Raw genomic sequence first — 16,250 nt, 5'->3', positions numbered from 1 at the left:
AATATCTTTGTGTAACAATAATAATAGCTGTACGCTGTCTGTACATCCATAATGTACGCCATAAATGTATATTATTATTCGGTTAATATTAATATTTACGTTGCCATAGATTGTCGTTACGGGGTAATTTTTATGCCGTATTAAAGTGTTTTCGCGTTGCTGTTTACATTACATTACAATTATGACATCAGGCAAGAGTCCATATATATTCGCGGCACTCGCGCATTGCACATACGCGCGGTACGCCTGGTGCCACAATTTCTGGCTCATTCGTCGATTTATGGATTAAATATTCATGGAAATGTTAATATACATTTATGACGCAATGTAAAAGCTTTCGATGGGCTCCAGTATATTTTTGTTCTCAACAATTATACCAATTCGTATACGTACACCGTTACCGGTCTCGCTCGTTTCGCCCGCGACGCTTATATCGTCCACCGAAATAAATGCGCCAGTGATGATTGTGACGTAGTGCAACGTAGTGCGTACACCGTGAACATGTGTGCAGTGTGAAGTTGCCATTGCGTCGATCGCCATCGGCCATTTGCGAAGCCCAACATCGGCACTCGATCGAAGGTCGATACCGCGCGTCGACAGTTTGGCGACGGGCGAAGTGGTCGGTCGGGCGAGTGTTCATCATCGCGAGAGAGCTGTGAGGCGTGACGGGCGGGGGGGGGGGGGGGGGGCGTCGCGTCGCGTAAAAGACGTTCAAGAAATATCACTGTCGCAATATCGAACGAGTTACGCGACATTACCCGGCAAATATCGAATAACTTACGCGACATTAAACGCGCGACGTACGTATGTAACACGGCGGTATGTGACACCACGGCATCGCCATCGGCACGGCGGAGTCGAGAGACGGAGCACGGAGCAGCGCGTCGCGTTCCACCCGCACCCGCGCGGCGCCCGCGGTAAGTAACGTAGTAACGCTCGCGAAAAGGCATATCGGAGTAAAGGCGCTATAAGCGATCTCGTTTCCGGCTTCTCGGGGAGCGCTCGCGGCACCGAGGTGTGTATATTTATCATCCGTTGTAAATTTCGCCCTTCGCAAAACGGAAACACGATTCTCGCGCACCGTCACGGTCATCGGCGCGTTGATACAAGAAAAAAGTGCAAAAAAACGAAAAGTAATGCATCGCGCGGTAGCCGTTTACTTGGTCGCGCGCGCGGGGCACACTTCGCGAGCGGTTCGGCGCACGTCGGGAATCTTCGGCCGGGCTCGGGCGAGCGACCGGCGCGCGCCCCATGCCCCACTCGGCCGCTCTCGCCTCCACTCGCCTCTCACGTCGCTCAGTGGCAGTCAGTGTTCGTCGCATCGTCGTGCAGTCCGTCGCGTCTTTATCCCTTCCACGAGTAGTTCCACGGTCGGCCGAGCGGAAAGTCACCCTCGGCGGCTACCGGTCGCGCGTACCCCGGCATATACATATACTCAACCGCTCCGAACTCCGAAGTTATCAACGGGCAATTCGTGCGGGGCGACGTGCGACGAGGCGCAGATCGCGGAGCGTGCTGCGATCGCTCCGTATTTGAATTCGAGAACACTTGTCATCGAAAATTTCGTGGAATCCCGCGGTGGCGGTGGCGGTGGTGGCGGTGGTGAAAGTAACCGGCGACGGGGAGTTCTTTCGAAAAACTCGGCGGGACTGACGAGTCGATCGTCGGCCCAGTCGGCCGCGAAAACATTGTCGGCCCGGATGATCTAGAAGGTGCCAATCGCGCGCTTCGCAACAAGTTGCAGGAGAGTGTGCTCCTTTTTCTTACCGAATTTCCTCGCCTCCCCGTCTATCTCTCTCTCTCTCTCTCTTTTCTTTTACGCGAGTGTGTGCGTGCTTTTCGTGTGTGTTCGTGATCGAGAGGATTAACACGGTGATGGTCCTGCGTGAAGCTGCGAGGCAACGTTCTCGACGATGGTAATCGGACCTTCGAGCGTGAAACGGACTGTCGTGACGGGCGATCGCATTCGGAGGGAATGTCGTGTGCTGTGATTATTATCTCCAAGGATCTTCTACACGGTAAGATTTCTCTTTTTGTTTTCGTTTTCGATTTTTCGCCGAGACTATATACAGTGCGTATACAGATCGCGGAGCAACGATCGATGGGAAACGTTCGCGAGAGACTGACGATTTGCGCGAACGTTATTGGATGGACGATATTCGGTCGAATGATCAATATGGCATTGGTATTAATGCGTCTCGCACAAATAAGTGAGGGCTTATTTGGCAAATGTTAATTACTGGCTGTAGGCATATTACGTGGGAATATCTACTGCGAATGACAATATTCGAGAATACGTAATTTCGGTATTTCAACGTAACAAAGTTCGCTGCTTTCTGCAGGCGTGTTGGCATTTTAATTCCGAAATTGTGTTTCTCGAAAGTAACTTGATGTGAACTGGCTTCTGTCAGTTTAGTATTTTATCGAATATTTCTGGAATTTTTAGCTACAAATTAAAATTAAATATCCGGAAAGTGATTCTTGTAAAATAAAAATTAAAATATATTTACCGTTCTTGTGATAAAATTTAAATTTGTGTGTTGAAATGTTGCTATGTGTTTTAAAATACATTATTACAATATCATCGCTAATTATGAATACGGCATATTAAAATATACATGCATGTTTGTATACATTTAAACGCGTGTATATTTTAATATTTGTGAAACGCTAGACGCGTTTTCTCGTACGCGCGCATCGTGTATTTTTCTTTCATTATTTTATGATTAAAATTCTCCATTTTCATTTATGATTCTACGCTCATTTGGTTACCGTACATATTTAAAAAAAAAAAAACATGGAGGTGACGCGCACGCACGTCCGTAATTTTTAATTGCGGTGCTCCAAATTAAAAATTGCGCACCATTTTTCGCGGAGCGCGCCACGTTCGGCTTTGCCACGTTCATTAACACTATTCCTCACTTTGCAACCTTTTCCCTTAATTTTCGCGACAGTTTCGTGATGAGCCAATTTAAAATTTTTTTAATTATAACGACAACAGAGTGAGTGCCATTGATCATAGTTGATTCGTGATCGGGATGGCGACTAATGAAACTATTCCAAAATATACATTTCGTCATTAATATCTGAATATACCGTATAACACAATAGCATATATTCGAGTAAATAAATACATGAGTATATTTATTCGCGATTAATCGACGACACGAAATCGTAGATATACAAATAAAATAACATTACTAGATATACACATAATGGAATTCATTCGGCGCGACGCATTATTATGTTGAAATAATAAAATAATGAGATATTATTTACAAACTTAAAGCGGGCCATATTGTTCCGAATATGTGAATACGGAATATTGGAAATATTGTGCTACCGTGAACGGAAATATCGAGTCATATTTCCTGCTTTGCCGTGTAACACGGCGCAGTTCTCTAAAATATTTATGAGTGGCAATAAAATTGTATTACAATATTCACATCATTATGCATTATGAATACGAAGTGAAACTAATATTGCGCGCTCCGAGCCCCGAGACTTTCCGTACGACATAGTTCCGAATTAATTTTAATCGTGTCACATTGTTTCTTGACACTTGGCGCCTCGCGTATCATAAATCATATGCGATTTCGAGAATAAATATGCAGCATCTCGTCCATCACGGCCGCGGCGTCGCGTGATGGCGCGCGAGCATCGGCTGGAGCGACTTCGCAGCGGTGTGTTCGCGCTTCGCTGCAAGAATTTTAATCTTTGCGAAATTTCCATGTTAAATCTGCGCGTTCGCAGGGATCCCTCTTCGTAGAAGGTTCCTTTCGGGAGCGACGGTAGTTCGCGTGCTATGTAACGATCAATCGGACACGATAATATGCGGAGGAACAGTTTCACAGACACATTACATGGGACTTAAATTGGGCGCTTGTCACTCGTTGACTGGCAATTTTCTCGAAAAGGACGCGCGTTGCCAGTCACGAAAACAATTTATGCCTTTGTGATCGGAAAGATGAAAGAATCTTCTATAAAAAGCCGACGCGTCACGTTAGAAATTATACCCCTGTTGGGGGATACGAAGATCCTGAATGAAACCGCTGATCCGTCCCTTTTTTATCGTATTATTTTTAAATTTAATTCGTTTCCCGATATATCAATCGGCACGCCTTGATGTTTGATGCGATTTGCCGGAATACGATACCATCGAATTGAAATCAAAAATGCACGTTTTTAACTATTTATATTTTTTTTCCGAGGATTTAAGAGGCAGATTCAATATAATTTTGCCTGGCTTGATAGGTTTGGTTTTAGTAGTTTTAGTTGAAAACTACTTGTAATATATTAAATGAGTAATAGTTACTTTTTATTATTAATTTATTTTTTTTGTGCTATAAGATATAAGTCTCAAGTATTTGTGTATTTATTGCTAAACTTTTACTACTATTAGTGTCAGTAAGATCGAGAATATTTTTTAACATTTTATTAAAAAAGCTATTTGGTTAAAATGGCAAATTATGATTTGGGTTGATGATCGATTCAATTAAACGGAATGAATTAAATTCGATTAAATTGAATATAAATTTATTCCGCACATCGGATTATAGATAAAGTAAAGCAAATGCTTTCGTTCTTATTTATAGAAGCCAGAACGTATAAATGAGACATTGAAGCATTTACTTTAAGTTTAATCTTCACTGATAAGAAGTTTTAAAGAACGTGAAAGATTATAAATGATAGAAAGCATGAATTGTATTTCTTTATGTATTGGTAGGAAAATTAATATCTATATTCCCGTAACAATTACATTTATAAATACTTCACGTACAAATTCACGCCGATTTTGTAATAAAAGTAGAATTATTTATAGAAAAAAATGTAGAATATACTTTTTCGTTTCATCTTTTAACTTTAAATTAAATATATTTTTGTTTACATGAAATATTTGCATTATTTTTGTTGATTTGATTCACTAATTTACATTAGTACATTTCACATCACACGTCACGAATCTCCTTGCTCAGTTCGCAATTTCATGTTTAATATTGCACTGAATTATTGAATTTGCATCAAATCTCAATGAAATTAGTTTAATTAGAATATCTAATGAGAAGAAGACAAATATAATTTGATCTAATACGAGAAGGGAATTGGGTAATGAGAACGTCACGATATTATCGCATACGCAGCGAAACGAAATTCTCGCCGGTCATTAAATTCATCTATTGTCAATCCACGTTTGTAAGCGTGTAGAGATCATAGCACAGAGAAGATGGTTAGGGCTCGACCTCCTCGATCCTCCGAGCGGATAACCACCGAATAATTCTACTGATAGGTGCGTCGATGCATTTACATGGAAATCTCTGATGGCTGTAGGCGATTACATTCCTGACATTATGCTGTTTCATCGAGAGATTTTGGTCGCGATCTATCCTATAAGGACCTCTGGTATTTTGCATCATATGTCTAATTCATATCGTGATTTCCACGAACCAATTACGCCATTAATTATGAATATCCTCTTGCTGAGAAAATTTAACTCACATGTTTCTTCCGGTAATGTTGTCGTATTAGACAAATATAACGAATATTTTGATGTAAAATTAAAAATTTAAATAAAATATAGTATATATACATATATTTGTATGCGCATATGATGTACACACACACACACAATATATATACGATGGTATGTTATAAATATAGAAAAAGTTGATGGAAATAAATTGAGAGAAATGTAACTGGAAACGTTTCATATCGTAATAATGGAGTATTGTTCTATTATTATGACACGAAATGTTTTCATTTGTGGTAGAGATATTACAAGTTCTATATTTTTGTTCGACTACTAAACCATTGTGTGAGTAGCATTTTTAAACTGGTTTTTCTATTCATATACAAATATCTTGAACTTTTTAGCGAGATACTGTTAGTGTTTAAATTTTGTTAGTTTCCAGTTTCGTTAGTTTCCTAGCATAAAGGTATCGAATAAGCTAAATTGCCTGTATACTACACACAATTATTAAAAAAATTTTTTTTCAATCATTTTCTCGATAGATTATCGAATATTATCTTCATGCTTTTGTCGATTTGTCGATTATGATTATTCGAACTTTAAAATGTTTCAAATTTAAATGTCTACAGTGTCTTCACATGTAAAAATATTAGTCAATTATAATTTTTAAAAATATTTATTGTTTTATATAGAGCTTATTATTTTGAAAGATATATACCTATAAAACTAATATAATACTTTCACTTTATTATGTTTCACAACTTTCAGTTAAGATAAAATTTTTATATAGATTTATATAGATTCTTATGTCCATCATCTTTATTTTATCTGACTGCGAGTGAGCTAGATTACATTTTTTAAAAATTAATGTATCGTTACATACATTTACTATATTGGAATTTCATATAATACTGAAGGTAAAATAGGATTCTATTTTGGTCCATCGTCTCTACTAGTGGAAATGTTCGGATATTGCGGAATTAGTGTGCACAAATTTTCAGTTAGCGGTTTAACTCCCGAATGGAACTGTCCGGGCACTTCTTTTATGTGGACTATGTACGATGTGGAATAATGAATCGTAATTTACCAGGTCCCTCGCGATATCTGCGCGTGGGACGTGATTGAACCGTTAATTAGTCTCGAATTAAACGGCCCGATACTGCTCGCTTGCAATTTTACAATTTTACATTGCAATTTCTCGGACGATGCACAGCACATCCTTCGATATACGCGCTTTTCTCGCTTGCTCGTTCGCTCGCTCGCTCGTTTGTTTACTCATCCATTCTGAAAATTGATGCTATTTTTTGCTTCGTTAGATACTTGAGCGGAGTGAGGCGATGGGAGAAATTAATTATTTATATTTCTCCAAGTCTCACCCGCGAAAAGTAATTAAAGGCGCAGTTTGTTTATCGAGCGATATCGAATTAAGCCATTCAATTTAAAGTATTTATAAATACCTCTTGCTAATTGTATACGTGGCATTTTAAATAGCATTGTGTGCTTATAATTATTATAAAATATTACTTCTGCTTTTGCACCGGACTTTTGTTTCAAGTAAATGACAGTCCGATAACATTGCATATTTGAAGAACATTTACAACTGGATCATTCATATATCTACTGTACCTATTTTTCAATCTGATTTTCCAATTTTTATTTAGTAGTTTACATTGCAAAGTGTATAACAATGCGTTAAGTATTTGCTCTTTGTTAGGAAACGAGTAATTTTTTTTTTTACATTACTTTCTTATTCTCGGTTTGTATTTCTTTCGTATTCATGAAATTGTTAACGTAACATGTTTTACAACTGTAAAAGTACAATTACGGTTTCGATAGATATATTTTAATTGACGCAAAGTGCGTCAATTTAAAAACAGTCTTACGTTTATGCGCTGTTTTACATTTTTTAAGTATTTGTAATTTCCCAAGTAACCGTACTGTAGATAATAGTAGACCATGCTGCGAAATGTGTCCCCTGATAATTTACTTCAATTGGTATCGAAAAACTTTCACTACTTTTTAAGATAGTCCTTTGTGAATACCATTGAGACTTGCAAGTTTTAATGCGTTAGGATTCCTTCTTCTAGCGATTTTCGTAATACTATCTTCGTAACCAGAAATAATATATGAGAGGAAGTCTTTATCCAAATTAACTTTTTTTCCTATAAAAATGTCTTTTGTTTCGAACAAGAAACATTATTTTCCTTTCTAAGAAAAACAAAGTAAAAAGTATATACGTATTACGCTGTAGATAAATTACTTTTTCTAAATACAGTACTTTTTTTAAAAAGAATGTCGATCGAAGAGCGCATTCTTATATCGAAATTAATGGAATCGACGACGCGATATATCACGATATGAACGCACGAGTCACGATATAACAACAGGGTGATAACAGCGGCAGCTACGGCAAGTATCCGGAAATAAACTTGTTGCGCGACCGATCGGCAAATAAAATAATAACTGGGGCACGTAACTCGATTAAACGACAATCGCGATATTTAAGCGCCGCGCCTCGGTGCGCTGTGTGTCACAATCGACGAGGCCTGTCGCGCGTGCATCAAAAACTCGCAAACAAGAAACACGTTCTTGTCATCACGGTGGATACAAGCGTGCGCTAGGACTGTGCATATTTTTTTTTCTTCCCGGATTTTTGTCGGTCGGATTATTCGCGGCGGAAGCAATTGCAATCGCCGGATGAAATATTTTCCCACCTCGCTCTCTCTCTCTCTCGCTCCCTCTTCCCCTCTCTTCTGTTCCTGTGGGAACGGATGCAAAAAAATATTTCGCGAAAACGGTGGAAGCAGAGTCAACATTTTCTCCGGATGCGCAGGTATTTTTTTGAAAAAAAGGGAAAGAGGGAAGGAAACAGTAGCGTGATTACGCTGAATGTACCACTGTCAGCTATCGAGAGAGTTTGAGCGGCAGGAGCAACTGCCATTGGAATTGCGTGCGTTTCGTTACAGGTGAGAAAGGAAAATCAGCAGAATAGAATTCAAGGGAGAGAGAGAGAGAGCCATAAGGGCGTTTACGCGAAATGGGTAACGCGAGCTCGCACGTTACATTTGCAAGGGTCGCAATTTTCCGAAATCGCGGTGTCAAGCGTTATTACGGTTTGCTCGCGAGCAAATTCTAGATTAGAAAGTAAATGTTGTTTGGCAGTTGATAAATTTGCGTGTCCAATTTAACAATAAGCGTTAATTGCTTACCAAACAATTAACACGATAATTGTCTTTCGCAAACAAAATTATTTCGGCCTCATACAGAAAGTCCAATATTTATATTTTGCAAAACCAAAAAGAACTTAATTTCTGCAAAGATTGCTTTATTTTCTATTTTGATACACGAATCTAAGAAAATTGATCTTTTCTCTAAATTAAAAAATGTTATTTATTTGTTTTACGCTAAACCAAAGCAATGCATCTCGGGATCAATCTAATTCCGGTTTGAGATACGCTTAAAGCCAGATTGCACAGTCTGGATTATCCAAAGTCTGGATTACCCCCAAGTTAACGATTTGTTGTCTCCCTTTAACCTGTATTTGTTCGCTCAACGTATTATAAATAGAGAAACAGAATATGATAAGAACAGATTACTTTACTGACGTTTCTGAACAAATCTCCAAGGGAAGATATACGTGATTTATTTTTCATATTACATTCGCCAACGTTGTATTATATAAACATAATATAAATTTATTTGCCATTCTAAAACTGTTGGATCCATAACAGTTTTCCATGCATAATGCTTTTTTTATCATTCCTACTTGAAATAAAAATTCAGTTTGTTAAGGGTTACTCCATATTTTCTGTCTCAATTTTCTCTACAAAAGGGTAGGCAGTAGAGTATAGCCTTGAAGTAAATTAAGAATAAAGAAAGAAGAATGTTGGCGCATGTAATCATGGTTCACGGTGATTTATTGAAGATTTCATATATTAATGTTTGTGTGTTTGAAGGTTTGACGAGGAAAAATCAGCTAGCGAATAAGAAGAATTTGTGGAGGGAAAGTTCGACGATGAGAATTTGAGTCGCGGAAAGTGCTTCCAAGAGTGCCTGGGTCCTGGTTCGCGATTCTCGTCGAGGGGGCAGAAGACGACGGGTGTTGTAAAAAGGAAGCGAAGAGCGGGGCAAGTGTGTCGCTGACACGAGTTGACGCGACGCGACGTGACGTGACGTGACGTGACGTGACGTCGGGGCGTCGAGATGCTTCGAGATGAGATGGCCACCTCCCTTGGATCTCTCGCGTCACTTCTCACGCTTCTACTCTACGCTTGCAGCAGCTGCCATGCCAGAATAACCAATCAGGAAATCGGTGAGTGCTAGTTTAAATAATCTATAGCTAATTGAGTATGGAACGAAGGATATTTAATGGTCGTTAAAGTTGGAAAAACATTTCTTGTCAAAAAACCGAGATATTCTACATTGGACTAAAAGAAAAAACATCAGAATTACAATTCAATACAGAATATAATTGAATAGAGATTTGTATACATTCAATATATATACAAATTGTATCATGCAACGTGCGTATCAGCAATGACGAAATTAAAAAATGTAATATAATTAAACATCTCGATTGACATTTATGATATGTCTATTTCCTGGAAAGTGTAGTGTGTTAATTGAACAACGTAGATTTATTTTATATTAATGTACATTAGATAAACGAAAATACGAATAATTAATTAACAACAACAATACAAACAAATACGCTTAACGTAAAAACAAATGCACTCAATTCAGTACTTTATGCAATTGTTAAATAAAACTGAACTAGTTCCACTAAAGCAGAGTCATCGGCTGTCTACAACTGATAGACTTTATTTCGAATTTTGTCTCGATTGTTCCAACATTTCCGAGACCAATAAATATCCATCAATATGTTCTTTGATCGATTATTCTTGAGGAAAGCAGAAAACACGACTTTCCATTAATATCGATATGGTGCGTTAACTCGAACATATCTGCGACAGAATACAATTTTCGGTAAAAGCTTGGGGTACAGTTTGGAAAACAGACGAATATCGTGCATTCACGAAACACACTTTTTTCCAATATATGTATATATCGGTAATATGAATACGATCGGTTGTTACATCATATCGACGCAGCCAGACACGAGATTGAATTTGTGGTATGGTTATACGCATTTCCGAAGAGTTAAATAACAGAGAATACTGTTTCTATGTTTCATACATTTTTATTGATTAACACTTTTCGTGAGATCTATGGAGTATTACAGCTTTTACCAAACGTCACAGCAATCATAATAATTCTAATATAATATTAGTATGTTTGTAAAAATCTGTATAGATACACACGGTGAATCGATATATATAACTGCGTATACGCAAGATAAAATTCCGTAAAATGTAAATCGGTATCACTGTACTATTGCGTAACTCGTGTATATATATGTATCGAGATAGAATTTATACAAGTTTACTATATCGTACTTTAAAGGAGTAAATATCGATCGCTGAATACGTGATCGTTTTAACACAATCGAGTGTCTCGCTGTGTGTCGTGTGTATTGAGCAAATCTATCAGTCTTGTTAATAGATAGTACTGATGGAGAATTATTACTCCACTACTGGTTGTTACGCGCAGTTCGAAAACAGTATTATAGAACTTAATCTATCTATCGTTTCCGACACTTGTATTACTACTCTCTTGATAGTATTAGACTAATTCGCAATTTAAATATCTGCGAATATATGACGAGATACATTTTAAATATTTTATAAATCATACATTATCCACATTTTTTTATTTTTGACGATAAATAGTTAAGATACATAAATCTATATATTTAATTAAGTATACCGAATAACTGCAGTCATACAAATGAAGTAATTTATGTTAAGTTTTATAATTCTACATATATATAAAATTTGAAAAAAAATTTTAAATACATTTGACGTTATTTAGCCGTGCGTCCAACTATGAATAAAATTGCTTGATTACATTCTGATTTCAACCAGGTTATTTTCTTGCTGTCGTTGTTGCAAGGATTATGAGAATCTTTAATAAAGATTTCCGATCAGACAGTGAAATATTTAAATGTAATTAATATAAACTTAAAAATTTTTCCTTACTACAAATAAATAAGATTATATATATAATAACGCGTCCAGCAACGAAACCTTATATCATTTTTTTCGTTAATGGGTTTCACTCTATACGACCGTCAAAATTGAAACAAAATGAAACTTAGAAATGTTAAGGGAATTCCCCGAGAGGAGATTATTAAAAAGTATCTACATACATATTTTATAATAATTTCTACTTTCTTTACATGGATGAGTAAGAAGGCACGTGCCTGGGCTCTTTGCGAGTCGGACATTATTTCAATTTTCACGGGGCAACGTCGCTTTGTGTATACGTGGACAAAGCGACGTATACTTTTGGTAACGTGGCAATTGAATCACCCGGTGACAAAAGCCACCGGGTATTCCGGCCGCGTAATTTCGTCCCTCGGGCGTGAAAATGAGGGGTTTTTAACCCATTTTACACACCGCGGCTTTAACGAGATCGCCATGTCGCCGTTATTTCGTGGACCATCAAGGCCGGGCGCCACGCTGCATGCGAAAAGAAAATGCGCGACGGGGACTGCTCTGTCCCTCTCCTCCAGTGAAATTACATCGTCACTCCTCGAGACATAGCCCCGTATTTCTTGCTAATAAATCACTGTCGAAAATGGGATTATTATAGATTGATAGATTAGACTTATCATAGATAGATTGTATCTTTAATGTAATCGAGAAAAAAGTAATGATTTATAATTAATTTTTTCTTGATTGCTGTCTCAACTAAAAGTTGACACAAACGATGCGAATATATGCATTCTACAGAATCAGATATCTTATAGGATTTGTAATAGTAATAATAATTTCTAAGTTTTATTTGTAAAATTTTATTACAATGATACTCCAAATTTAAACATACTCTTAACTTGAAATATATATATCACTGTAAAGAGACTTTACGATATTAATTTCGCAATATTGCTAGTTACAATTACTGCATATTCAATATTTTATGTATTAATTTCTCACAGTAATAATTTTACGAATTGATGCTGATTCTACAGTTGAATTGCTCCAAATCACCGCAAGTTAATTTCTCAGACGACCTCGCATTTAAAGCTTAACGTGATTGCAACGCCAGCAAACGACTTGGACGCAGTCAGATTCGTTTTGCGTTTAAATATTTACCATCCGATCGGGAATCTCTATCAGAGACTCGTAGCAGTAGTCCTCGCAACAACAACAAAAACAGCAACAACAAGAAAATAACCTACGCGAAATCAATGTGTAGTCAAGTAATTTTACTCGTACTTGGTTGTGCTATTAAACGACGGCAAGTATGTTTTATTTAATGTTGAGCGCGAAACGGAAGTAATTACAGCTACTCGAAGCGTAAAGTAAGAGAACGTCGTGAGGGTTTAGTCCGACAGTTAATTAAACGAGTAAGCCACTACTTGGCTCCAAACATTTCGATAATTGATTAAAATTAAAATGTGACTGGCAAATGTGACTTGACTCTATTGCGAAAAGTTAATATTGAGCTTGCCCTTTTTTGGAGGATTAATGAAATGAAAAACGCGGAAAGTCTGTTTTTTTTGGCAGATGATAAGAAATATGATTTTTATACAGATTTTTATAAGGCTGAAATTAGACATTTTATTAATTTTATAATATATTTATTATTAATATATTGAAAGGCATCAAAATTAATAAATTCTAACCTTTATGTCGCTTTATATAATTCCGATTTTTACAAGAACTCGCAAGAAAGATCACAACGTATCATGCTGTAGCTCTCGTCGCAACTCGGAAATGATTTATTCATACGTTTCTAAAACTGCCCGAAGTCTTTTCGCATTTCATCAAAGTTTCCTCTTTTGTTACGTACGCGTATTACCTCATGTTTGGAGCATTCTGGTTCGTAAATTACTTGACTGCCGAATACATTGGCAGCAAAGCAGTAGCTTTCATTTTTTATGGTAATCTTTTAATTATGGGACAAAAGTTTATACGCGTTTAGGTAAAGGTTGATAAAAAGGGTAGGTACTTAGTCGGTGAAATTTTAAACCCATCGCTATTAAATATAGCCCTCGAAAACTGTGTGATATCAATCTAAATATTCTAAATTGAATGATTGAAATGCTGTGAAATATTGATTGCACTTAATTGTGATCTCGCGTGATAGTGCGTCTATGATTTGTGAATATTTTTAAACTTTCCTCAAAACATTTTTATGTTTTTTAAGTTTAAAATCATTTTAATGCACATAAAATTCATCAACTACTATAATGTTAATAATCTTTTATATATAAAAAATTTTAACAATTTTGATATCACTCTCCCGAGCTTTAAAATATTAAAACATTTTAACTTTACTTACAATATTTATTTATTTTAAAAAATTAAATATTCCAGAGATACCTATCCAATCAAAGTTTAAAAATTTGAAATTTATATTTTAATAAATTATAGGATATTCTCGGACATTTTTTTCTATTATTTTAACTGCATGATATTAACAATTCACAACTTGAAAAAAGATATGACAAAAGAAACTTGAAAAATTGATTCTTGTGTAATCTCGATGAGAACATTGTTATTTGCCAATCTGACTTTTTGTCACGATCTCACCGCCTGAAGGTTGATTTTGTCGACATTCAGTGCTTGCACAGTTTTTCCGCATTTTCCTCGTGAAACGCGCGTCAAGATGCATTAGACGTCGCTACGTCGGATTCTTCGGGAAAGTTTTCGAGCGAGGCGTTTCCGTGGGGAATGCGAGGACGCGTCAACCAAATGAGATACGTCGTCCCCGCGTTTTTCTTTTTAAATTGAGGCAGCTGAGTTAATTTGTATACCGGCATCACGGCACTTTTAATACATATTTCATGAACCGGCAGCCCAGTGGTAGTATGAACAGATTATTTCGAATAGGATTTAAGTAAAGGATTCCCAATGAGAGATAAATGTGTAAGTAGAAGTGGAACATAAAAAAACTTTAACATTTTTAGAAATTTAAAATACTGAGGTTTTAAAAGCGAATTTTAAAGTAAATGAACATTTTCGAAGATCTAGAATTCCAAATTCACAATACTATCTATAAATAATGTCGGCAGATCCAAAAGGTTTAGAAATCAAAAAACTATACTACGTAACAATCGTAACATAAAAACAGCAAATTGAATTGAATTCGAATATTTATAAAGCTTTATTTTCTTAGTATCTATAAAATAAACTTTACAAGATTTTGCTTAAATATATATGTATATATATATATTTATTTATATACATAAGAATATATACAATTTATACATATATCAAACGTATAAAGGTAAGTGTAAATAATATATTTTTTAATATTGCAATAACATTTCGAATAACGAACTGAGATAATAAAGTTCTAAAATTCTGCAACGTTCCATGTACAATTTTCGTATCTTTACCAAATAATCATGTGTGAGGTGAATTATTCGCGCAATGTACACGAAGAATTACAGACACGAAATGAAATCTTGCCGGCACAGCAGATTTAATTAATTCTTAGATTAGTAGGTCAGCTTGCGGAAGTAAAATACATGTCGCGTTTCACGTCGGCAAAAACTCGTTGTTTGAATGCAACTTTGCTTGTTTGGCAAACGCGCAATTTGGCATTATATACTGCATAACATATTTTCCATTAGTGCGCGCAAATTTATTTTCACGAAAAATACGCATTTCGAGATAAATTATTGTCATATTAAAGTTTTACATATACACATATACAGTATATCGTAAGAGTATTCGTTGATTACTAATTGAAATATTTCAATGAATGTTACGTTTATATAAAAATGCGAAAAGAACATAATAAGGAAAAAGAAACTGTAAAAACTCATTCCTCTTCTAATCTTCTTATAAGCTCAAATATATTACAGGATAAGCGAAAACATATATAAGAGATACGTTTTATATTATATGCTCATTTGCAGATTTAGTGAGTAAAACGCTATTTCGAAATTATCAAAATTTGTGGAATAAAAGTTTTACAACGTTAAAACCGCTTCATGTATAATTACAAGATACTTTCAATATTATTTTAATGGAATTAAGTTTCCGCGCGGAAACAAACGTTAGCCGCATCGAATTGATACTTTTATCCCAAAAAAAATTTGTGAAGCATTTTTACTTTACATGGTTTGATGATATTTGATCAGAAGAAATCAAATATTCCAAATTGAAGCGTTTAAAAAAAAAGTGTATTTTTCTCCTATTTTGAACTGACATATATGAAGTCCATAAAAATCAGAGAGGAACAATCGAGATTGTTTTCCACTGAAAGAGGAGAAAACTGGGTCGTTTGAATAACAAGATATTTGATGCGTGCGTCAAAGATAGCGATTATACGCGGCTATCAATCATTTGCAAACCACTTGATTTGCACAACGTAACATAAGTATAAAATCGTGCTGGTACACGGTTCGTTGATTCGCGCCGATGAGACCGTTGGGAACGATGAAAAGTCGCGAGAAAATCGAAGTATACGGGGTGCCAAAACGTCGGTAAAAAGAGCCGAGAGGAAAGTTGGGATAGAAGCATCAACTCGATGCTAACGTTTGTTTACGCGCGGAAGCTTTCGCGACAGAACGAGCTTTTTGCCGTTCGCACTAGGTGTACCTACCGAGTGTGAGCGTCGAGTGTTGTGTTAAATTTCAAAGAAAAGGGAATTAGTAGATTACTTTTTCCAGCATGTATTATTATCGCGGTTCATACGGCCAATT

General features: G+C 36.3%; 1 protein-coding gene across 6 annotated transcripts in view; it reads left to right on the top strand.

The window, feature by feature from the left end:
* The first annotated feature begins 1,325 nt into the window (after positions 1–1,325).
* Positions 1,326–16,250, top strand: part of LOC112462057 (nephrin-like) — a 240,113-nt gene continuing 225,188 nt past the window's right edge. For all 6 annotated transcript variants that reach the window (XM_025027593.1, XM_025027595.1, XM_025027594.1 and 3 more), the window contains exons 1-2: positions 1,326–2,018; positions 9,424–9,779. In XM_025027593.1, coding sequence (XP_024883361.1) covers positions 9,671–9,779 — 109 coding nt within the window. In that variant the 5' untranslated portion in view covers positions 1,326–2,018; positions 9,424–9,670. The remainder of the gene's footprint in view (positions 2,019–9,423; positions 9,780–16,250) is intronic.

Source organism: Temnothorax curvispinosus, unplaced genomic scaffold (genome assembly GCF_003070985.1).
Source record: "Temnothorax curvispinosus isolate PA1 unplaced genomic scaffold, ASM307098v1 QBEX01011959.1, whole genome shotgun sequence".
In the NCBI taxonomy this organism is placed as follows: Eukaryota; Metazoa; Arthropoda; class Insecta; order Hymenoptera; family Formicidae; genus Temnothorax; species Temnothorax curvispinosus.
Note: the sequence above shows the minus strand (reverse complement) of the source record. Positions and strands in the feature narration are given on the sequence as shown.